A 24,082-nucleotide genomic window follows, 5' to 3' on the forward strand; every position below is an offset into this window, starting at 1 on the left:
ATGAGGATAAAACAAATTCACAAGCATTTTCCTAATGCTTAGGAGTTTGTGAGGAGTCAGCAAAAGGTATTCTACTAAAACGTACATAATATGCAAAATGCTAAATGTAAATGAACAGTACTATATCTATTATAGCAAAACTTTAAGATGTGTAATTGATAGTCTTTTAGAACACATTTTGATTGACTTATTTGTTAAATGTTTATTTAGATGCTTTCATTCACTTACCTCAGACCACAGTTTTCTTAATTCCATTTTCTTTATTTTCTAAGATTTATTAATTAATTTGAGAGTGCACATGCAAGTGGGGTAAAGGAACAGAGAGGGAGGGAGAGGGCCAAGCCCACTCCCCACTGAGCCAGGGAGCCTTAAGGGGGACTAGACCGCACAACCCTGAGATCAGAACCTTAGTCAAAATCAAGAGTCCTTAACCGACTAGGCATTCCTTAATCCCATTTTCTATGAAACCTTAAGTTTGTTCAACTATAAATTCCTGAAAAAATTAATACTTAGTTTAGATAAAGAAGGTCTACTATAACTACCGTGCTGGTTGTAATATTAGCAAAAATCTATGTCAAGGGGTTTACACAGTAATTAATGTATTATATGGTCTTAAATCACTGTAGTTATACTAATTATTATTTCAACTAAGATGTGGAGGGAGGCTGGGGAAGGAAACCAGTGCAGACAATGTACTCTTCTGGACTGAAGCGGACAACTGAATGGGCACTTAAATAACAGGTATTCAAAGTCAGTAAGACATTGCGCTCTGACTGGCAAAATAAATAAATAAATAAATAAAAAAGGAGCACAACTACACACTATTATTCACCAAGACTATACAAACGAAGTGATAACTGTAGAACAATCTTGGAAAAAGGTAAGGATAAACCGGAAAGATGATCTGAAAGAAGCCCTACACAAACATCGGCACAGTAAGAAAAAGACTTGGTTCAGTGATACGGCTCAAAGAATGAACAAAAAAGAAGAATCTAAGGAACATTCCAAAGAAAGAAATATCCAAAATAGTAAGATATTACATAGGTAAAGTAAATGAGAGAAGAAAGGATGACTAGAAAGTTTTACATCTAAAGTAATGAAAAATAGGGTCAATACAGAAAAAAAAACAGGTTGTTCAGATCAAAAGAAAGGAAGAAAAAAAAATGAAAAAAGGAATTCAATTTATGTTGAATTTGAGATGAAAGTAAGATGATATAAGTGAATAGGTTCTATAGGCACGAAGGCTGGGGTACGAATTTGGGAGTAATTTCTAGAGTCATTTAAAAAATGAGTTCACTGCTGAATATAAAAATGAGTTTAGGAAGCTAATTTGAGAGAGAAACATTCTTCTAATACAGAGTGAAAAATAAGAGGCAAAGGATCTATATAGCTGTCTCTCTCGCTCTGCCCTCTCTCATCCTTGTTTCTCTATCTCTATCTCTCTCTCTCTCTCTCACACACACACACATGCATGCAAACACACATACCCCCAACAAAACAACAACAAAAACAAAAACGAGGATGGAAGCATAGACCTAGTTAGAGATAAGTGATTATACTATGGCACTGAAAAGTTTAAGAAGATCAGATCTGAGAAGAAGTTTCTGGATGTCTCAAAAATTAGGTAAATAGAGGAGTCAAGATGGCGGAGAAGTAGCAGGCTGAGACTACTTCAGCTAGCCGGAGATCAGCTAGATAGCTTATCTAAAGATTGCAAACACCTGAAAATCCATCGGCAGATCGAAGAGAAGAAGAACAGCAATTCTGGAAACAGAAAAACAACCACTTTCTGAAAGGTAGGACCGGCGGAGAAGTGAATCCAAAGCAACGGGAAGATAGAGCCCAGGGGGAGGGGCCGGCTCCTGGCAAGCGGCAGAGCAACTGCGCACAAAATCAGGACTTTTAAAAGTCTGTTCCGCTGAGGGACATCGCTCCAGAGGCTGCCCAAGGCAAAGCCCACACGGGGTCAGCGTGGCCTCAGGTCCCGCAGGGTCACAGAAGGATCGGGGGTGTCTGAGTGTCACAGAGCTTGCGGATTTTGGAACTGGAAAGCCGGCTACGGAGACAGAGCTGACAGTAAGCACACAGCTCGGTGTTACCTTGAACCGGTCGCAGGCTCGGTGAGCTCGGAGTGCGGCCGGAGGTCAGACAGACGGGAGTAACTGGGCGCTGTTCTCTGAGGGCGCACTGAGGAGTGTGGCCCTGGACTCTCGGCTCCTCCGGGCCGGAGACCAGGAGGCCTCCATTTGTATTCACGCCCTCCAGAACTCTACAGAAAGCGCTCAGGGAACAAAAGCTCCTGAAATCAAACCCGAGCGGATTACTCACCCCGGCCCCGGGTAAGGGCGGGGTAATTCCGCCTGGGGCAAAGACACTTGAGAATCACAACAACAGGCCCCTCCCCCAAAAGATCAACAAGAAATCCAGCCGAGACTAAGTTCACCTACCAAGGAGTGCGGTTTCAATTCCAAGGAGAGCAGCAGAATTCCAGAGGAGGAAAAAGCCAAGCACGGAACTCATGGCTTTTTACCTGTGATTTTTTTAAATCTTGCAGTTAATTTAATTTTTTTCTTTCTCATTTTTTGTTTTTTTTTCTCGCCTTCGGGTAAAATTTTTTTTTTAATATTTTTTAACGTTAGTTACCTTTTTCTTTTTTAACGATTTTTTACTAGTTTATCTAATATATATATTTTTTATTTTTTATATTTTTCATAGATGTTTTCTTTTTTTTAAATTCTTTTCTTTTTTGTTCTTTTTTCTTTTTTTTTTTTCTTTTATTCTTTCTTCCTTTTTGAACCTCTTTTTATCCCCTTTCTTCCCCCTCACAATTTGGGATCTCTTCTAATTTGGTTAAAGCTTATTTTCCTGGGGCTGTTGCCACCCTTTTAGTATTTTACTTGCCCCTTCATATACTCTTATCTGGACAAAATGACAAGACGGAAAAATTCAACACAAAAAAAAAGAACGAGGCAGTACCGAAGGCTAAGGACCTAATCAATACAGACATTGGTAATATGTCAGATCTAGAGTTCAGAATGACAATTCTCAAGGTTCTAGCCAGGCTCGAAAAAGGCATGGAAGATATTAGAGAAACCCTCTCGAGAGATATAAAAGCCCTTTCTGGAGAAATAAAAGAACTAAAATCTAACCAAGTTGAAATCAAAAAAGCTATTAATTAGGTGCAATCAAAAAGGGAGGCTCTCACTGCTAGGATAAATGAGGCAGAAGAAAGAATTAGTGACATAGAAGACCAAATGACAGAGAATAAAGAAGCTGAGCAAAAGAGGGACAAACAGCTACTGGACCATGAGGGGAGAATTCGAGAGATAAGTGACACCATAAGACAAAACAACATTAGAATAATTGGGATTCCAGAAGAAGAAGAAAGAGAGAGGGGAGCAGAAGGTATACTGGAAAGAATTATTGGGGAGAATTTCCCCAATATGGCAAAGGGAATGAGCATCAAAATACAGGAGGTTCAGAGAACGCCCCTCAAAATCAATAAGAATAAACCCACACCCCGTCACCTAATAGTAAAATTTACAAGTCTCAGTGACAAAGAGAAAATCCTGAAAGCAGCCCGGGAAAAGAAGTCTGTAACATACAATGGTAAAAATATTAGATTGGCAGCTGACTTATCCACAGAGACCTGGCAGGCCAGAAAGAGCTGGCATGATATTTTCAGAGCACTAAACGAGAAAAACATGCAGCCAAGAATACTATATCTAGCTAGGCTATCATTGAAAATAGAAGGAGAGATTAAAAGCTTCCAGGACAAACAAAAACTGAAAGAATTTGCAAACACCAAACCAGCTCTACAGTAAATATTGAAAGGGGTCCTCTAAGCAAAGAGAGAGCCTACAAGTGGTAGATCAGAAAGGAACAGAGATCATATACAGTAACAGTCACCTTACAGGCAATACAATGGCCCTAAATTCATATCTCTCAATAGTTACCCTGAATGTTAATGGGCTAAATGCCCCTGTCAAAAGACACAGGGTATCAGAATGGATACAAAAACAAAACCCATCTATATGTTGCCTCCAAGAAACTCATTTTAAGCCCGAAGGACCTCCAGATTTAAAGTGAGGGGTGGAAAAGAATTTACCATGCTAATGGACATCAGAAGAAAGCAGGAGTGGCAATCCTTATATCAGATCAATTAGATTTTAAGCCAAAGACTATAATAAGAGATGAGGAAGGACACTATATCATACTCAAAGGGTCTGTCCAACAAGAAGATTTAACAATTTTAAATATCTATGCCCCCAACATGGGAGCAGCCAACTATATAAACCAATTAATAACAAAATCAAAGAAACACATCAACAATAATACAATAATAGTAGGGGACTTTAACACTCCCCTCACTGAAATGGACAGATCATCCAAGCAAAAGATCAGCAAGGAAATCAAGGCCTTAAAAGACACACTGGACCAGATGGACATCACAGATATATTCAGAACATTTCATCCCAAAGCAACAGAATACACATTCTTCTCTAGTGCACATGGAACATTCTCCAGAATAGATCACATCCTCGGTCCTAAATCAGGACTCAACCGGTATCAAAAGATTGGTATCATTCCCTGCATATTTTCAGACCACAACGCTCTAAAGCTAGAACTCAACCACAAAAGGAAGTTTGAAAAGAACCCAAATACATGGAGACTAAACAGCATCCTTCTAAAGAATGAATGGGTCAACAGGGAAATTAAAGAAGAATTGAAAAAAATCATGGAAACAAATGATAATGAAAATACAACAGTTCAAAATCTGTGGGACACAACAAAGGCAGTCCTGAGAGGAAAATATATAGCGGTACAAGCCTTTCTCAAGAAACAAAAAAGGTCTCAGGTACACAACCTAACCCTACACCTAAAGGAGCTGGAGAAAGAACAAGAAAGAAACCCTAAGCCCAGCAGGAAAAGAGAAATCATAAAGATCAGAGCAGAAATCAATGAAATAGAAACCAAAAAAACAATAGAACAAATCAACGAAACTAGGAGCTGGTTCTTTGAAAGAATTAATAAAATTGATAAACCCCTGGCCCGACTGATCAAAAAGAGAAGAGAAAGGACCCAAATAAATAAAATCATGAATGAAAGAGGAGAGATCACAACTAACACCAAAGAAATACAAACTATTATAAGAACATACTATGAACAACTCTACGCCAATAAATTTGACAATCTGGACGAAATGGATGCATTCCTAGAAACTATATATATAAACTACCACAACTGAACCAGGAGGAAATAGAAAGCCTGAACAGACCCATAACCAGTAAGGAGATTGAAACAGTCATTAAAAATCTCCAAACAAACAAAAGCCCAGGGCCAGACGGCTTCCCGGGGGAATTCTACCAAACATTTAAAGAAGAACTAATTCTTATTCTCCTGAAACGGATCCAAAAAATAGAAATGGAAGGAAAACTTCCAAACTCATTTTATGAGGCCAGCATCACCTTGATCCCCAAACCAGACGAGGATCCCACCAAAAAAGAGAGCTATAGACCAATATCCTTGATGAACACAGATGCGAAAATACTCAACAAAATACTAGCCAATAGGATTCAACAGTACATTAAAAAGATTATTCACCACGACCAAGTGGGATTTATTCCAGGGCTGCAAGGTTGGTTCAACATCTGCAAATCAGTCAATGTGATACAATACATCAATAAAAGAAAGAACAAGAACCATATGATACTCTCAATAGATGCTGAAAAAGCATTTGACAAAGTACAGCATCGCTTCCTGATCAAAACTCTTCAAAGTGTAGGGATAGAGGGCACATACCTCAATATCATCAAAGCCATCTATGAAAAACCCACCGCAAATATCATTCTCAATGGAGAAAAATTGAAAGCTTTTCCGCTAAGGTCAGGAACACGGCAGGGATGTCCATTATCGCCACTGATATTCAACATAGTACTAGAAGTCCTAGCCTCAGCAATCAGACAACAAAAGGAAATTAAAGGCATCCAAATCGGCAAAGAAGAAGTCAAATTATCACTCTTCGCAGATGATATGATACTATATGTGGAAAACCCAAAAGACTCCACTCCAAAACTGCTAGAACTTATACAGGAATTCAGTAAAGTGTCAGGATATAAAATCAATGCACAGAAATCAGTTGCATTTCTCTACACCAAGGGCAAGACAGAAGAAAGAGAAATTAAGGAGTCAATCCCATTTATAATTGCACCCAAAACCATAAGATACCTAGGAATAAACCTAACCAAAGAGACACAGAATCTATACTCAGAAAACTATAAAGTACTCATGAAAGAAATTGAGGAAGACACAAAGAAATGGAAAAATGTTCCATGCTCCTGGATTGGAAGAATAAATATTGTGAAAATGTCTATGCTACCTAAAGCAATCTACACATTTAATGCAATTCCTATCAAAGTACCATCCATCTTCTTCAAAGAAATGGAACAAATAATTCTAAAATTTATATAGAACCAGAAAAGACCTCGAATAGCCAAAGGGATATGAAAAAGAAAGCCAACGTTGGTGGCATCACAATTCCAGACTTCAAGCTCTATTACAAAGCTGTCATCATCAAGACAGCATGGTACTGGCACAAAAACAGACACATAGATCAATGGAACAGAATAGAGAGCCCAGAAATAGACCCTCAACTCTATGGTCAACTAATCTTCGACAAAGCAGGAAAGAATGTCCAATGGAAAAAAGACAGCCTCTTCAATAAATGGTGCTGGGAAAATTGGACAGCCACATGCAGAAAAATGAAATTGGACCATTTCCTTACACCACACATGAAAATAGACTCAAAATGGATGAAGGACCTCAATGTGTGAAAGGAATCCATCAAAATCCTTGAGGAGAACACAGGCAGCAACCTCTTCGACCTCAGCCGCAGCAACATCTTCCTAGGAACAACGCCAAAGGCAAGGGAAGCAAGGGCAAAAATGAACTATTGGGATTTCATCAAGATCAAAAGCTTTTGCACAGCAAAGGAAACAGTTAACAAAATCAAAAGGCAACTGACAGAATGGGAGAAGATATTTGCAAACGACATATCAGATAAAGGACTAGTGTCCAGAATCTATAAAGAACTTAATCAACTCAACACCCAAAGAACAAATAATCCAATCAAGAAATGGGCAGAGGACATGAACAGACATTTCTGCAAAGAAGACATCCAGATGGCCAACAGACACATGAAAAAGTGCTCCATATCACTCGGCATCAGGGAAATACAAATCAAAACCACAATGAGATACCACCTCACACCAGTCAGAATGGCTAAAATAAACAAGTCAGGAAATGACAGATGCTGGCGAGGATGCGGAGAAAGGGGAACCCTCCTACACTGTTGGTGGGAATGCAAGCTGGTGCAGCCACTCTGGAAAACAGCATGGAGGTTCCTCAAAATGTTGAAAATAGAACTGCCCTATGACCCAGCAATTGCACTACTGGGTATTTACCCTAAAGATACAAACATAGTGATCCAAAGGGTCATGCGCATCCGAATGTTTATAGCAGCGATGTCCACAATAGCCAAACTATGGAAAGAACCTAGATGTCCATCAACAGATGAATGGATCAAGAAGATGTGGTATATATACACAATGGAATACTATGCAGCCATCAAAAGAAATGAAATCTTGCCATTTGCAACAACATGGATGGAACTAGAACGTATCATGCTTAGCGAAATAAGTCAAGCAGAGAAAGACAACTATCATATGATCTCCCTGATATGAGGAAGTGGTGATGCAACATGGGGGCTTAAGTGGGTACGAGAAGAATAAATGAAACAAGATGGGATTGGGAGGGAGACAAACCATAAGTGACTCTTAATCTCACAAAACAAACTGAGGGTTGCTGGGAGGAGGGGGTTTGGGAGAAGGGGGTGGGATTATGGACATTGGGGAGGGTATGTGCTATGGTGAGTGCTGTGAAGTGTGTAAACCTGGTGATTCACAGACCTGGGGATAAAAATATATGTTTATAAAAAATTTAATAAATAAATAAATAAATAAATAAATAAATAAAATTAAAAAAAATAGAAAAAAAAATTAGGTAAATAATTTTCAAAGCAATAAATCTGACAGAAAATTAAGGGTATAAACTTAATACAAATTTTTACTGTGTTTAAGTTTAGAGTTGCACTTTAATTCTGGTTTTTGTATTTGATTGTTTTGTTATCAAACCGGGGGAGCAGGAGAGAAAACTCCATGTAGGCGAGAAGTGAAGGCAGTTGGTCTGCACCACCTGCCTTCTTCGCGAAGATCAGCACTGAAAGAACAGACCAAAGCACAGTTGTAAAAAATGTAACAGGAAACCAACAAATGGAAAATAATTTACAGGAAAAAACAAGACATACAGGTGTCCAGTAAATATCCTAAGAGGCTCATAAATAAGAAATTAAAATTTAAAAGCAATATCTCACATCAATTTATTAAAGATTTTATATCCTGACATTTAGTCTTGCTGAGGGTGTAGTGCAGTACAGGGTTGCTGATGCTGCTCAGGGGGTACAAACTGATCAACCTTGTTGAAGGGCAGCTTAGCAATGTGTTTCTAAAGCATTTAAAATGTAATGCACCTTGACACAGCAATTCCGCTCCAAGGAAGTAATTTCAAAGAAAGAATCTGAGATAGCCACAATGGTTTTTGTATAAAAATGCTAATCTGATCAACACCTTGAAACAACATACTAGCCTAACAATAAGCAAATGACTTCTCTATATAATTCAACAGCATAACGTACCCCTTAAAGTCTGTTGCAGAAAAGTGTTTAATGATGTGATACAACAGAATGTATTAGTTAAGTATAGGCTCTGAAGTCTGATACGCTAGATTTATAGCCAGGCTCTGCCACTTACTTGCTGTGTCCATAAAAGAAAAGCCAACAATTCTTTATATATACAACAGAAATAATAATATACATATTTAATCATAGCTATTAGCAATAATAACTAGTAAATAAATAAAAATAATAAGAAAATATAAAAAGCATGGAAGACAGCTTGACATATCATTCATAAGCACTCAACAGATACTATCTTAATGAATAAAAGGCATAAAAACCCACAAAGCTATATATTCAACTGATCCTTAATTTCATTAAGTAAGTAAACAAAGGCATAATATGCACAGAAAAAAATCTGCAAGGAAATTTTAGTATAGATCAACTCTAGATGTTGGGATTACATGCAATTTTTATTGCCTTCTTTACATTTTTCTCTGTTTTCTAAATTTTCAACAATGAACATGCATTACATTAAAACTTTAAAATGTTTTCTAAAATTAGCAAATGTTAATTTGACACTTGAGGATAGCATTTCATAGTGACAGTCTAAAAAAGTTTTCCTTTAGACTAAGCATTACAGCACTTGTTTTTTATTAAAGATACACATGTGCATAACAATAAAATAACTAAATGTTCTGGACTCAAGGATCTAAAGTCTATAACCCAAAGCCAAAAAGGCATGGTCTCAAAAAAATATAAAGGACGGGGGAATTAGTACACATAGCTTTGAGCTTCTGCTTGTCAACAGAAATTCTGCAATGCTTCTTATACACAACTCACTTAAAGAAGCAGAAAATAAAACACTATGTATAGCACTTGCTAATTTTCTTAATTCATCTGTGTACACGTACTTTTGTTCATGCAGGGAAAAAAAAAAAGTCTGGAAAAAGTACCAAAAGGTAAAAACAAAAAACAAAAAATTGTCAACCCCTAAAATTCTATACACAAAGAAAATATATCTTAAAAAAAGGAAAGGTGAAACAAAAGGATGATTTCAGGCATAAAAATTGAAAGAATTCACCATCATCAGACCTGGTGGTAAAATGTTAAAGGCAGTCCCTCAGGAAAGGAAAATAATACGAGATGGAAATATGCAACTCACAAAGCAATGACGAGCACTGGAAATGATCCCTGAGAAGACAGAAGTGACCCAAGCTCTATACAAAGCACTCGGTGCAACAGGGACAGGGACAACAGATATTTGGCACAGATTTGCTCTTTGCAGTCACACCAGTGTGAGGAAGAGGCAGCCCATGATTAAAATGCAGGTTCCTGATCCTACATAATTCTTTCTGCCTGCCTCAATACAGACAGCATTAAGAGGATGAAGAGAGCTCAGTGCTATTTGATTATTATTTTCATTAAAGGAATATTTATTTTAAAAAGTCCTCATTTCAAAAGTGTTACATTCATTAAAGGAAAAAAATGAAAATCTGATATACAATTAAAAAACACCAAGGAAATAAAACCACCTTTAATTTAAAAGAGAGAGGGGGAGAGAAGGAAGTTCTAGTGAGTTTGATATTTTGAGAGGCATTTTAATTTACAATTTCATAGAGAAAGACTGTGTGGTGATTAAGGCGGAGACAAACTCAAGAAACTAAAAAGAAGCAGAAGAGGGAGGAGAGGTAAAGAGGACTAGACAGGGGATAAGAGAAGTAACATTGGTTAAAAAGAAAGGGTAACAATTCGGGTTATTACTACCATCATACACTGACCCTACAACCCACTAGACCATAAACCAGCAAGGTATTTAATACAAAAATGGTTGCAACAGTAGAGAAAAAGGTTTTCCTACAGTAACAGTGATAATCTCTCAAATCTTGGTTCATAATTAGAAGCACAAAACAGACGAGTTATGAGTCCTGGTGGTAAAAATTAAATGGACAGCTCTCTGAAGCAGACCATCCCCGAGCACAAAGACTACAGACGACCTGGGCTTTCCAAATGTTTTACAGAAAGACACAGGAAATAGCCTGTTTTTCCCCGGAAACACTGCCTACTGGAATGGAGTGGACAGGAATGTCGATGGCTGGTCATAGTTTTCGTGTGCTAGTAAACAACAGTGCACAACTCCTCACCCTCCACTGTATTCGTGATCTCCCTCAGCTCGGAATCTAAAACCCAGACCAATGGGGGTAAGCTTACAAAAATACATACGCTGGACGGTTCCCGGCTTTGTTTAATGTTCCTGGATCGTTACCTACTGACATGATGTATCTGGGAAGGGGAAACACCACCACAAATTCCACCTCACGGGGCTTATGTCAACAAAGCATGAAGGAAAGGGAGACCAGCTGGAGCAACACTAACCAACTCTGGTCAACACAAGTTCCCCCGAAATGCCACATAGTGAAGTTTTAAACGTATACGAAAATATGTCCATATCAAAGCAGTAATATCCCAACTCTCTAAGGGGTGAACAAGCAAAATATTTGATGAGGAGAGTGACACGAGGTGTGTGCTCTGAGAGGAAACCCTCGACTACGGGATTACGACAGATGGACACAATTAAAACAGCAGTTTCCCTTCAGGTTGTCCCGGGCCTGAGGGACACCCCGGGGACACAAATGGGTCCTGCCCCAGGGGGCATCTGCTGCAAGGGAAGTTAAGAGTAAAACTCTTCATCTTTTTACGTGTTGTTGCTACCCAAAGCTTGTCAAGAACAATTAAAATCCTCTGAAAACCCTGAGAGGCTGGAATGAAGGTAAAACTACATAACACCCTCCTTTCACATTTGATAACTTTTTCAAAAACTACTGACCAGGACAGTGTTCTCAAATGATGACATGCAAATGCCTGAGAAACAAACCTAGGAGCCAGAAACAAAGCAGATCCCAAATGCATTTTTAATTTGCCTCTTTAGCACAGTGTCATTCCCATTGTTTGTCAGGACTTACTCCATCCACTACCAGCATTTTCAGTTGTGGTATCTTCAAGTTGATTTTGCTTTACAGATTCATGAAAGAGAACTGGAGAAATAATTCATGTCCTGTATACCAATCGTAAAATGGATGGCAGCAAAGCTAATGGTTTTATCATTAACATTATTTTTACTAAATATTAATTTTAACATAATAAAAGATTTATTATTTAATAATAAATAAAATGTACTTATTAAGATTAATATTTATTTTACTAAAATTAATCTTATTTAATGACCCTTGTACTTATTCTTTTACTAAAAATGTAAAACTAAAACAGATGGTGGAAATGGCTACCGACTCGTGTCACTTGGCTAAATTGCAAGTTACTCTGTAAGAGGCAGGGTAGCACAAAAAGGAGAAAGAGGGAGAGAAAAGAAAAAGAAGAGAGGGAGAGTGGCGTTGGGCAGGAAAACGTTAGGCCTAAGTAAACATTCTGAAAGTGGTTAACGCGCAAGTATTCAGATTCACTCATCAACAAGTACTTACTGAGCACCCCTATGCTTCAGGCATCATATGACAAGGTACAGACAGATAGGAAAAGCTTGACCAAAGAAAATTTCGAATGCAGAACACACTATCAAAAAGTAAGGAAGATTCAAAACTTTTTAACCACACCCTGGATGCACTAGAGACAAACACTCACGGCAAATTTTCAAAAGTGCTCAAAATATGGTGAGTTTATAAGATGCTTAGAAGGGGTTAAAGCAATCAAAAAAGGTTTCTTGTGCGGGGGCAGTGAATGGGGAGAAGGGAGGAAAGAATGCTCTGGGTTAGTCTGTAAGTCTGTTTATTTAACATATCTTGAAGGTAACGTGACTGAATAGGAGATTAAACTGAAATGATTTTCTTAAATAGAACTAAGAAACTAAAGCAAAGAGCGCCTTGGTGGCTCTGCCAGTTAAGGACAGACTCTTGATTTCAGCTCATGTCATGACCTCGGGATCACGGGAAGGGAGCCCACTGTCAGGCCGTCCACGTCCAGCTCCACAAGCCTCCCAGAGTCTGCTTATTTCTCTCTCCCTTGGCCCCTCCCCTACTTGTGCACACACACTCTCTCTGTCTCTAAGAAAGAAAAGAAAAAGAATCTAAAGTAAGCGAGAAGGGTTCAAAAAAAAAAAAAAACTTTAATCCTTTTAAATTATAAAGAACACCTAATCCAGAACTTTCATTTTGTCCATAACTGAGGTCTGAAGAGTAACTTTCCTGAGGGCACATGATAACTTTATTATTTTTAGTTGTAGTTTAATATATATACATATGTCTTATAAATTCTCTGTAGGAAAATGAAATATTCCATATTAGCTGAAATTAAAAAAAAAAAAAAGCCCACACTGACTAGAGCCATTCAATATTTTGGTATATATTAATTCTACATTTTTTGAGAGAAAGAGAAGTTGGGGGAGGGATGAAAAATAGAAACATATCCACAGAAGAATGGTCTCACACTGATCAAAGTGCTTCGCAAATCCTTAAAGGATATTTTTCTATATCCATCAAGTAGACATAGCTTTCAAAAAAAATTAACTTGAGGAAGCATCAACTGTTCGTTTTGTAATTACTTTACACTGACAAATTTTAAACAACAAGCATTTAAATATTGTGCAAATGAGCACAACAGTAATGCTGGAAATAATAATATAATTTTAAAGATGTGAACACTTCCACAGGTCTAATAATAAGACTATATATACACATATATATCGTTAATTTGTAAACACATATAAAACAAAAAGTATGAATTTAAAGATCTCTAAAGTTCCTCTGTACTTTTAAAATTTTATGATTCTATACATATTTTATATATCTTTCTATAGTCACATGTTCCCAAAGATTCTGCTCATTTCACCAAATTGCCTTCCTTAGTATATTCACTGAGGCATTTATTAAGCATCTATTGTAACAACAGCAGGATTACTATCATCCTAGGTAAACATCCATTTCAAAGGTCTGAGGAAATGCACACTGGGACTGACAGAGCCAAGCTCTCCTGCCGGTGGAAATACTGAAACTATGTAGGACGACAAGTAAAAAAATAGGTTAACGAAAAACAAACTTAATTTTAAAAGTGAGTGGTGGGAAAACAAAACGGTCTGAGTTTAGAATAATGGGAACTGGCTAAGTGCTGAATGCTAAAATTTCTACCTTTTCATTTTTTAATTAATTTCTATTTTGGTTTGGTTTTGTGGCCCATGTGACTTAAGAGAGATGGTTCATAATAATTTCATATTATTTGAATACTAACAACAAGAAGTATTTCCTATCATTGTGGAATAGTTTTTAATTTTTTTGTGAAACTTAAAGAGAAATGACACAGATTTTACAAATAAATTTTAGCTCACTTGGAAGAAAGTTTCTACATCAATAATGGGAAATTTATGCTACTACCATTGTATAATTCATTGAAAGGGTAAAGAGGTTATTTCATTAACCATCTGAAAAATGGGGGAAGACTGTTAACAAATTATTTTGTAACACAAATATTAATATCCTACTTTGTTTTAAGTGTGATGCACATTCACTCAACTGAGCATTCACTCAAAAGATTCATGTCAGACCTTCTCTATTCAAGTGAAGGCTATACAAATAAGGCTACTGACAGATGTGGTCCCAAACCTCATGGAACGAGATGATACTGGTGGGGCTTTCCTTTTAAATAAATCAATTTAATTCCCCTTAAACAGTATCTGTGTATATCAATATGTACACTTAGGATTATGAAAGAAATAATGCTACTATATGTCCCACAGGAGATTTACAAATGATTTTCAACATACTTGATCATTCCTTGATAATATGGTTAAGTGAGATATACTTAAAACTTGAAGAAAAAAAAAAATCAAAGCCAGTTACTCTGTGCTCTTAAAAAAAATAAGATGACCTTCCTTTGAATTTGGCCCTCATCATGCTGGACCTACTTTTAGTTCTACTGCCAACCCCTGCTTCAGCCCCAACCTGATGCAGCAGAAATGTTGAGTGGGGACTCATCAGAATCTTTAAAGATACTTGCAGGCTGAGATGACGAAAGCTAAGACTTAAAATATCAATCAGTCAACGTTCTGGTGTCCACCCAGATCACCCAAGCTGGACACTTAAGTAAAGACTGTTGGAGTCCTCTCCAGAATATTTAATTCCACAGGTTTAGTTAGCACTCAAGAACTTGTGTTTTCAGACAGAATACATTTTGGAAAATGTGATTTCCAGAATTATCATCATTGCAGGGTTAAGGTTCCTATTATCCCTTCTACCTCTGTCATTCTCAAAAGTGCCAGAAATATTATCACTTGTCTCAATACTTCTGAAGTGAAAACTATATGCTGATCTTCACAGGACATATACCCAAACAATATACACCCACGTTTCTGCCCATTTCTCACTAGACAGAGGGATGACAGGATAGGATAGGTACCAAAGCGAGACAGACGGAGACAGAAGACCCAACCACCCATTTACCTAACATACATTAAAGAAAGCAGGCATTCTACTGGCAAATCATAAAGTAATTCAAGTGTTTTAACCTTTTCCATTTCTGAGACACACTCTATAATTGTCCTAAAAAAATCAAAAGAAGAAAGCTACCACTGACAGAAATTTCCAGTAAAGTTCCTAGAAGATTTTAGTTATTAACACCCATAGTTAGCTTACCTGCCATCCCTCTGAGCAGCACCACCTTCTGTTACTGTCTTGACAAATATTCCCAGCTTTTCAAGTCCGGCATCTGCTCCAACACCCATTCCAATAATGCTTATACCAAGTCCATCCTCATCTATGAAAAAGGGAAAAACAATGGAACAACCTAAGTTTTACACTAGCCCACAATTAGGTGGTGAGACCTGGGTTTTTTTTGCTTTTAGTTTTGTTCTTCATGGACTATATGACACATTCATGACACACTTGTCTTGGCAGAATATTTTTTTCTATGCTGCTGGGGAGCAAAGATGTTAAACAGGAGACCCCCAAAAGGCTTGTGAGTTTAATCTCATTTTATTACTGCAGTTGGCTATTCATTTGCGATCCCAAGAAAAAGCAGTAATTTGATCATGGAGTAATCAATCTGCCTTAAAACACACCTTCTCTAAATAATACATTTCAAACATAAAGGCATACATACCAAAACACATATATATTATTTTAAATGAATGTGATCATAATATATCTAAAATTTCCCCTTCATTTACATGGTCTTTGGTTTTTTGGTTCATGTCCCCATTCATGTTTAATAAGGTAGCATGTGTCTTTCAGTACTTTCCTACTATCCAAGCATTTAAAGTATCAACAGCTACAATATATATGTATATATGCATATATATATAAATGTATATACATATATGTATATGTATGTATAAACAATGGCTCATTTTTCCTTCCTATTTGCTTTATACAAATAAGATCGTATTAAAGCTAGTTCTCTCTGCAGCTAATTCAATGATACTTGATGGATATCAACTTACATAGCCTTAAATCACTTCTAATGATTGCATAATATTTCATGTTGAGATGGTATCATAACTTATACAACCACTTCTCTACTGACAGGCATTCATTTTAGTTTCCATGTTCCTCTTCTGGTGAACAAAACTGACAAAAACGTTTTTAAATTCCTTTACAATAATGTGTTTATCCATATTTCCATGAACATATGTATCTTAACATCAAGGAAATAAAAGATAAAAGATAATAATAAAAGATTTCACATTCCACATTTTTTGGTCAACACTGAAAGTTATTGGTTGATAGCGTCAAAGTCTTTGGAACCATACTGTATGGGCTACATAAAAAAGCAGACACTCTCTAATCAACAGCAAAGGGTTGTCAAAGGAAAACTGGCTCATCCAGCCAGCAGAATGCTTGAAGCTTTTAAGACTTCTTAGCAATAACATTTAATACACTAAGCATTCTTAATCAGTATTCTCTTGAACTGGGCTGATCTCATTGATCATTACTACTTGTCATCAACTTCTGCTTTAAGTGTTTCTAAGTCCAATTTATAATCCTACATCTGTATTCTACATATCGTTTGGGAAAAGTGTGATTTGTTTACTCAGTTGTGTGCTAAAGAGAGCTCCGTAGGGTGTTCTCCCTGGAGGACCTGATCAATGTGATCCCCAGATGAACGTACTTCTGCGTTGACTTTAGGCAGGGGTGCCCCTCCAGCATGAAAAGTTTAATGGTGACTACTGTACAAGTCATCACCGGAGAAGTTCTTTCATTCCTTGTATTTAAAATGTCTGCACACATGTGATTTCCCACATTCGTTTCATTCTCATTGTTTCTCTGGTATCGATACTCAAGTTCATCCAGAGGCTTTCTCTGGTTAAAAATTTTCAAAACATTTAGGATTTCTCTCCAGTAAGAGTTTTCTAGGGAAAAGAAAAATTAGATCTGTGCTAACGGCTCTTCCTCACTGGTCCCATGTGTAAGTTTCCTCACACGCACAGGAACCGTCCTATTTGTATGGTCAGCTATACAGCTGAACTCTAGCCCACATTCATCATATTCCTAGAGTCTCCTGGTATGGAAATCTACTCGTGTTGGTGAAAGGATGAATGATGACCCAAAGCCTTCCCACTGTTTACATACATGTAAGTGTTTCTCCCAGAGTGTTTGCTCTTGGTCATTTAAGGGATGATCACTGCAGACTCGTCCACACTAAATAATGCCATGAGGCTTCTCTCCCATATGAAATCTGGTATATATTAAGCATTTAGCTGAATTCTTGTTCACATTCATTGTATTTACAGGAGCTTCTCTTCATTATGAATTACCCCGTGTCAAGCCAATGTTGGGCTATAAGTGAAACTTTCTCACACGCAGTACATTCAAAGAACTCCTTTCAAATGTGGATTCTCTGTACCATCATGTCATTAAGTAGTTCCATCCTGTAAATAGCATGCATGAAAATTATGTCTTCATTTTTAAGAGCATTTCCCTGCCTGAACTCAGGCTTTAGTAAAATTATCTTTCTTCCTGCCTTAGCAACTCTGTTGCTCTCACTCGAAAATTACTCAGATTTGCTGCAGAGCTGAAAACCCAATTGTTGGAAAAGTGATAGTAGCTTGAGCCATCCTCAATTCCAGTGCTGACTGCCTGAAAGATAAGATGTATAACGGAGAGACAAAGGAAGAACACAATCAACACTGAGACCAGATGCCTCATTTCATCTCTGCACAGCTTTCTGTGAGATGTGTCAGGCATGGGTGAAGTCCAGAGCCCTATCCTGGAAGGCCACGGATTCTTGTGACTGCCAGGAACCCAGGAGCCACCTGGTCTTCCTCTGTCTATCCCCTCCTAGGGAGAGGCCAAGCACTAAGTAGGCACAGCAGCCAGGAAACGGCAGAAAAGACCGTGAGGCTGAGTTACTAGGAAAGATGCTGTCACCACACAATGAGCTCAGAGCTTATTTTTTTCTCTTAGGAAAGAAGCTCATGTTGGCTTAGCATTCCCCCTTATTGCTCGTGAGATCTGAGACTGCACTCATAGGAGCATGGCCCATTAGATGTCCTCTTCAGTAAACTGCCATGTTTTTCTAATGAGTTTTCCCTGTCTTTTTTTTTCTTTTTGAAGGTTCTTAGCATATTATACATATTAACTCCATGTCATTTATAATGAAGATGCCCCCCTCAAATTTATCATTTATCTATTGCCTTTGTTTGACAATATTGCCTTTAAAAGCTTAAAATTTTGGATTGATTGACTGGTCCCTCTTTCCTTTTCTAACTTCTGCTTTCCCACTTTGGTCAAGCCCCTCCTCCAACATGCCTACAGGATTTATGTGGTCTTATAAATTTTTTGTCAAATACCTTTATTACTTTATTTTTAATATTTATCTAACCCATGAGGACTTGTTTTTTCACATAATATAACACAAATGAAGGTGTCCAACTTTATATTCTTCCACAGTGATGCTCAGTTATGCCAGAACAGTTTGTAAAGCACCCTATTGCTCCTAAATTAGAATACCATACATGTCATGTAGTAAATTCTCATGCATACTAACATCTTTCTCTTGATTTTTTACCTTGTTCCACTGATCACTTGCTCTGTGAATACGATTTGTTCTGACTATAGAGGCTTTACATTATATTCAGATATTTAAGAAATTAAGACTTTTCACATTCTTTTTCACACTTCCCTGAGGTCTTTATTTTTCCATATATAATTTAGTATTACAGTATGCAATCCGCTCTCCCAATCAACACTGATGGCAGTTCTATTCAAACTGCATTAAATTTATGTATTAATTTATAGGTATCACAGAGGAAGAATAGGAGGAACTTTCCCATACTGAGTCTGTTCATCCAAGAATATGATACATCCTTCTATTTGTTTACATCTTCTATGAGTCAAAAAGATGGATTTTCAACAGATAAATATTGTTTATTTTCATGATTAATAAGCATTTTGTTCTTTTTGTGCTACTGTAAATGAAACATTTCCATTTTCATATTTATGTGCTTAAGTAAATATAGAGAAAAAAATGATAAATTTTCTTATATGTATGTGGCACCTAACCTCCTCTTACATATAATCTTATCAATTCTAATATTTTAAAATAAGAGTTAGTTCAGCTTCTCATTACAGTTTTCATATATGTAATTATTATACATATTATATAATAAAAATCAGCAAAAGGTTACTTTTCATCTTTTGTCTTCTACCATTTATACTATTTCATTTAAAGAGCATTTCACATCAGACTCCTGGTTTTAACTGAAATACTTTATTTACTTTTTAAAATGCTTCCTTAATTTAAAAGTAATTAATTTTAACTACTTCATTAATTTATTTACTTTTTTAAATGCTTCCTTAATTTAAAAGTAAAATTTTCTGTTTGGTATTATAATATATAGTTTGTATCATATTTAGATCTTCACACACTGACAAACTATCAGAAAGAGCAATTAAGAAAATAATTCCTGGGGCACCTGGGTGGCTCAGCTGGTTCAGCATCCAACTCTTGATTTTAGTTCAGGTCATAATTTCAGGGTCCAAACACTGAGCCCTGAATTAGGCACCATGCTGGGTGTGAAGCCTGTTTAAGATTCTCTCTCCTCCTTTCCCTCTGCCCCTCCCCCCACCAAGTGTGCTCCCTCTTTCTCTCTAAAAATAAATAAATAAATCTTTTAAAAAAGAGGAGAAAAGAATTCCATTCACAATTGCATCAACAAGAATAAATTACCTAGGAATTAACTTAACCAGGAGGTGAAAGATCAGAAATTCTTAAAGCTGTAAGACACTGATAACTGAAGACACAAATAAGTGGAAAGACTGTCCATACTCAAGGATTCAAAGAATTAATATTAACAAAATAGCCATACTACCCAAAGAAACCTATAAATTCAATTCAATCTCTATCAAAATTTCAATGACTTTTTTCACAGAAATAGAATAAACAATTCTAAAATTATGGCACTACAAAAAAAAATTCTAAATGGCTAAAGCAAACTTAATAAATAACAAAGCTAGAAGCATAACACTTCCTGGTTTTAGACCATGTCACAGAGCAACAGCAATCAAAACAGTACAGTACTGCCATAAAAACAGACACAAAGATCAGTGGAACACAAAAGAGAGCTCTAAAATAAACCTATCCATATTGGGTCAATTAATTTATGACAAAGAAGCCAAGAATATACCACAGGGAAAGGATGGCCACTTCAAATAAATGGTGCTGGGGAAAATGGACACATATAAAATAATGAAACTGGACCCCTATCTTATACCATAAATAAAAATCAACTCAAAAGGATTCAAAGCTGACATTCTTCCTAGAAGAAAATAGCAGGTAAGTCCCTTGACATCAGTCTTGGCAAAGACTTTTTGGATTTGACACCAAAAGCAAAAATAAACAAGTGGGACTACATCAAACTAAAAAAACTTCCGCACAGCGAAGGAAACCATTAACAGAATGAAAAGACAGCGTCCAGAATGAGAGAAAATACTTGGTAAGGGGTTAATATCCAAAATATATAAAGAACTCATGCAACCCAACAGCAAAAACCAAACACCTATTAAAAATAGGCGGAGGAAGCGAACAGACATTTTTCCATAGAAGACATACAATGCCACCAGTTACATGAAAAGGTTTTCAACATCACTAATGATCGGTGAAATGCAAATCACAACTACAGTGAAAAATCACCTTTTTAGAGTTAGAATGTTAGAATGGCTATCATCCAAAAAATGAGAGGTAACAAGTGTTGGCAAGGATACAGAGTAAGGGGAACCCTTGTGCACTGTTGCTGGGAACACAAACTGGTGCAGCCATTTTGGGGAAACAGGATGAAGTCTTCTCAAAAGACTGAAAATAATTTAGTTCTTTTCTAGCTTAATTTTCCTAGCTTCAACTTTGAATTTGTGAAAAACACAAAAGAGTCTATGAAAACATTTACTTACAAAACATTGTGTTTAAAGAAGAAAAATAAAACTGACCAAGTTACAGAATACTACCAACACCTGAAAAGCCCATTCTGTACCCCTCCCTGGTATCATATCTCTTCCCTAGGTAACCACTGTCCTAAATATTGTATCAATCATTCCCACCATTTTTAAAACCACTTATTAAAACCATTAATTTGTGTATCTCTAAACGTTACACCATTTAATTTTCACTGGCTCTGAATAAATGGAATTATTAAATAAATGGAATTATACTGAATGGCTTCTTCTGTGATTTGCTTTTAATCTACCCCCCATCAATTTCATGTTTGTAAGAATCATACACACTACTGCATGGAATTGAGCCTCCTTCATTTTACCCTTTTCTGTCATTAATGAATATTTGGATTATGCTCATTTTTGCTATTATAAGCAATACAATGGCCCACAGCCAAATCCCACAGCTGTTTTTGTATGGACCATAAGCTAGGACTGGTTTTCACATTTTAAATGAATGAAAAAAGTATCATTCTTACATCTTTTTAACCTCAAATGAAAAGTGTCTCTTAATGGGAACAATTAACCAGTCATGTCTGGTGTAACGACCGATATTCTCTACATTTTTGTGACCTAAGTAATTTTATACCCAATAATTTGTTTTCAACTCTTTTCCCCTCACCTTTGCTGTTTAGAACAAGTTGTTTCTTTTCCTCCTTGCTAATCGGGAAGTAGGCAGGTGATATGTCCGTTAGATCCTTAGATAAAGCAACTTTCCTTCTTTCACCAAGAGAAGAGCTTTCTGGGACAGATACGGGATTCTTTGATGCGTGAAACTGTATGTCTGCCTCCCACGTCCAATGTTACAAGTGAGAAATCTGATGCTAGTCTAATAATGTGGCTTTGGCAAGTACCTTTGCTTCTTTGTTTGCGCTGATTTGAGCACAGTATTTTGTAAAATTCCTACTTTATATGTTGATGATGAGGACCTCTCCCAGGCTATGCCTAAGTACAGGTGTTTTTCAAGTCCTCTCTCAATCAGTTGGCTAACCCCTTCCAAATAGGAGACTCCAGTCTTTTCTGAGCTCAGGAAAAATTCTTCCGTGCTTTGTCTAATATGTCTCTCATCCTCTGTTGTCTTTTCCCCTTCTGGCACCTATAGTTTATATGTTGGGTCTCTGTCATGACTTTTCATGAATGTTTGCTCTGTTGTTTAAAAGAATTAGTTTGGCTCATTTCTTAGGCCTGACCTTCAAGGTCACCAGTTTGAATCTCAACAAAACCATCTTTTCCTCTTCAATTCCTCTACTGAAATTTTACATTTTAAAATCAGTGTTTTTGTTGTTTGTTGACTGGCTTAAGAATGTCCTTCTAAAGCCATACTTGATATCCTAACTTGGTTTTTCATTTGCTTCTTTTTGTCATTCAAGTTTTTATGTTTGTTCTGCTTTTTTGTAAGCTCTCTGAGATATGATTATCTCCCTGCTCACTGAGTCCCAGTCCATTCCCTGGTGCCCATCTTACAGGATGATAAACACGGCAATCTCTGGGCCCCTGGGTCCTCACTTCCCACTACAAGCAGGTTAAGATTCCCACAGCAGAAATAAAAAGGCAGCCCCTCTGCTCCCATTCTCCCTGCTCTCTTAGCCCTCTCCCCTCACAGAGGATTCTCCATTCCAAAACCCAAAATCAAAAGTCCTGTACTCCCCCACCTACTACATTCAGAGTGACCACTCCCTCTCTACCAAGAATGAAAAAAAACAAACACAAACACAACCACCTGCCCGCCTCCCTTCCACCTGCTCCTTCTTAGCTCTCACCAGCCTTGGATCTTTGCAGAGATACCATCCAAACATCAGGCCTCACCCATACCTCCCTACTCCCAGCACCATCCCAGCCAACTAAAGCTGATGGCTTTCCATTGGAAGCAGAAGGGAAGAGTCTTTGAGTCTACCATCTATGCAGAGATCATATCACCTACTTTTGAAATTTAATAAACAAATTAAATCCTCCGTGAGAATTAACACTTTATCCAACCCTTTGGTGGGAAAAAGGCTACATGTGAAAAAAAAATAAAGTCATTTCTGTGTTGCTAAAATAGCCATAGTGAGATTACAAATGTTGTGGAGCTCACATACCTTTCTCTAGTTCCACTGGGAAAAGTTCCAGCTTTTCTACACGTTTTTCAAGCTCATACTCAGCAGAAGCAGCCACAGGGTCCACTTCATCGTTCCTCCTGTCATAGTCTTCATTGGAGTATGTGCTGAAAACCTGTAGGAGGAGGTCAACAAGAAGATGACAATCCAGAAAAATGGCTTTCTTGATTTAAAAAAAAAAAAAAAAAACCTGCTAAGTATCTAAACATATATAAATTAAAAATTTTGTACCATTAATTTGTTTGAAACAATTATTTTCTCTCTAAAAGCAATGGAGATGTTAAGAAAAGGAAAACTCAATCAGAATTTTAAAAAACTTACATTTTGAAATGTATGCAGTTCTATCACTTTTAATGAACTGAGAGAAAACAGCAGCCACAGGATGTATTATTTGAATAGCAATATTCACTGCTTTTTTTTTTTTCTGTTTGTTTTGTTTTATTTTTTGGCACAAAAAATAAACTAGAAATCTTGAAATTATTCTCAATTTGGTCTTTTTATTTTTATTTTTATTTTTTTAAATTTTTTATTTTTTATAAACATATATTTTTATCCCCAGGGGTACAGGTCTGTGAATCACCAGGTTTACACACTTCACAGCACTCACCAAAGCACATACCCTCCCCAATGTCCATAATCCCACCACCTTCTCCCAAACCCCCTCCCCCCAGCAACCCTCAGTTTGTTTTGTGAGATTAAGAGTCACTTATGGTTTGTCTCCCTTATGGAATCAGAGTATACCATATTAGCTGCAATGCTCTACTGGTTCCTGATGGAACCATGGAAAAGGACCTTGAAGCTACTACCTAAGCAAACATCTGCACTGAGTCCCT

The 24,082-nt window shown here is 37.0% G+C and overlaps 1 protein-coding gene across 12 annotated transcripts in view; it reads right to left on the minus strand.

The window, feature by feature from the left end:
- The window catches only part of PPP1R9A (protein phosphatase 1 regulatory subunit 9A), a 311,463-nt gene that overhangs the window by 128,223 nt on the left and 159,158 nt on the right, over positions 1-24,082 (minus strand). For all 12 annotated transcript variants that reach the window (XM_082693613.1, XM_082693612.1, XM_082693611.1 and 9 more), the window contains exons 3-4: positions 23,232-23,364; positions 15,364-15,484 (exon numbers count right to left, since the gene is read on the minus strand). In XM_082693613.1, the coding sequence (XP_082549739.1) occupies positions 15,364-15,484; positions 23,232-23,364 (254 nt within the window). The remainder of the gene's footprint in view (positions 1-15,363; positions 15,485-23,231; positions 23,365-24,082) is intronic.

The sequence above is a fragment of the Mustela nivalis genome (assembly GCF_964662115.1).
Source record: "Mustela nivalis genome assembly, chromosome: 12".
Classification (NCBI taxonomy): domain Eukaryota; kingdom Metazoa; phylum Chordata; class Mammalia; order Carnivora; family Mustelidae; genus Mustela; species Mustela nivalis.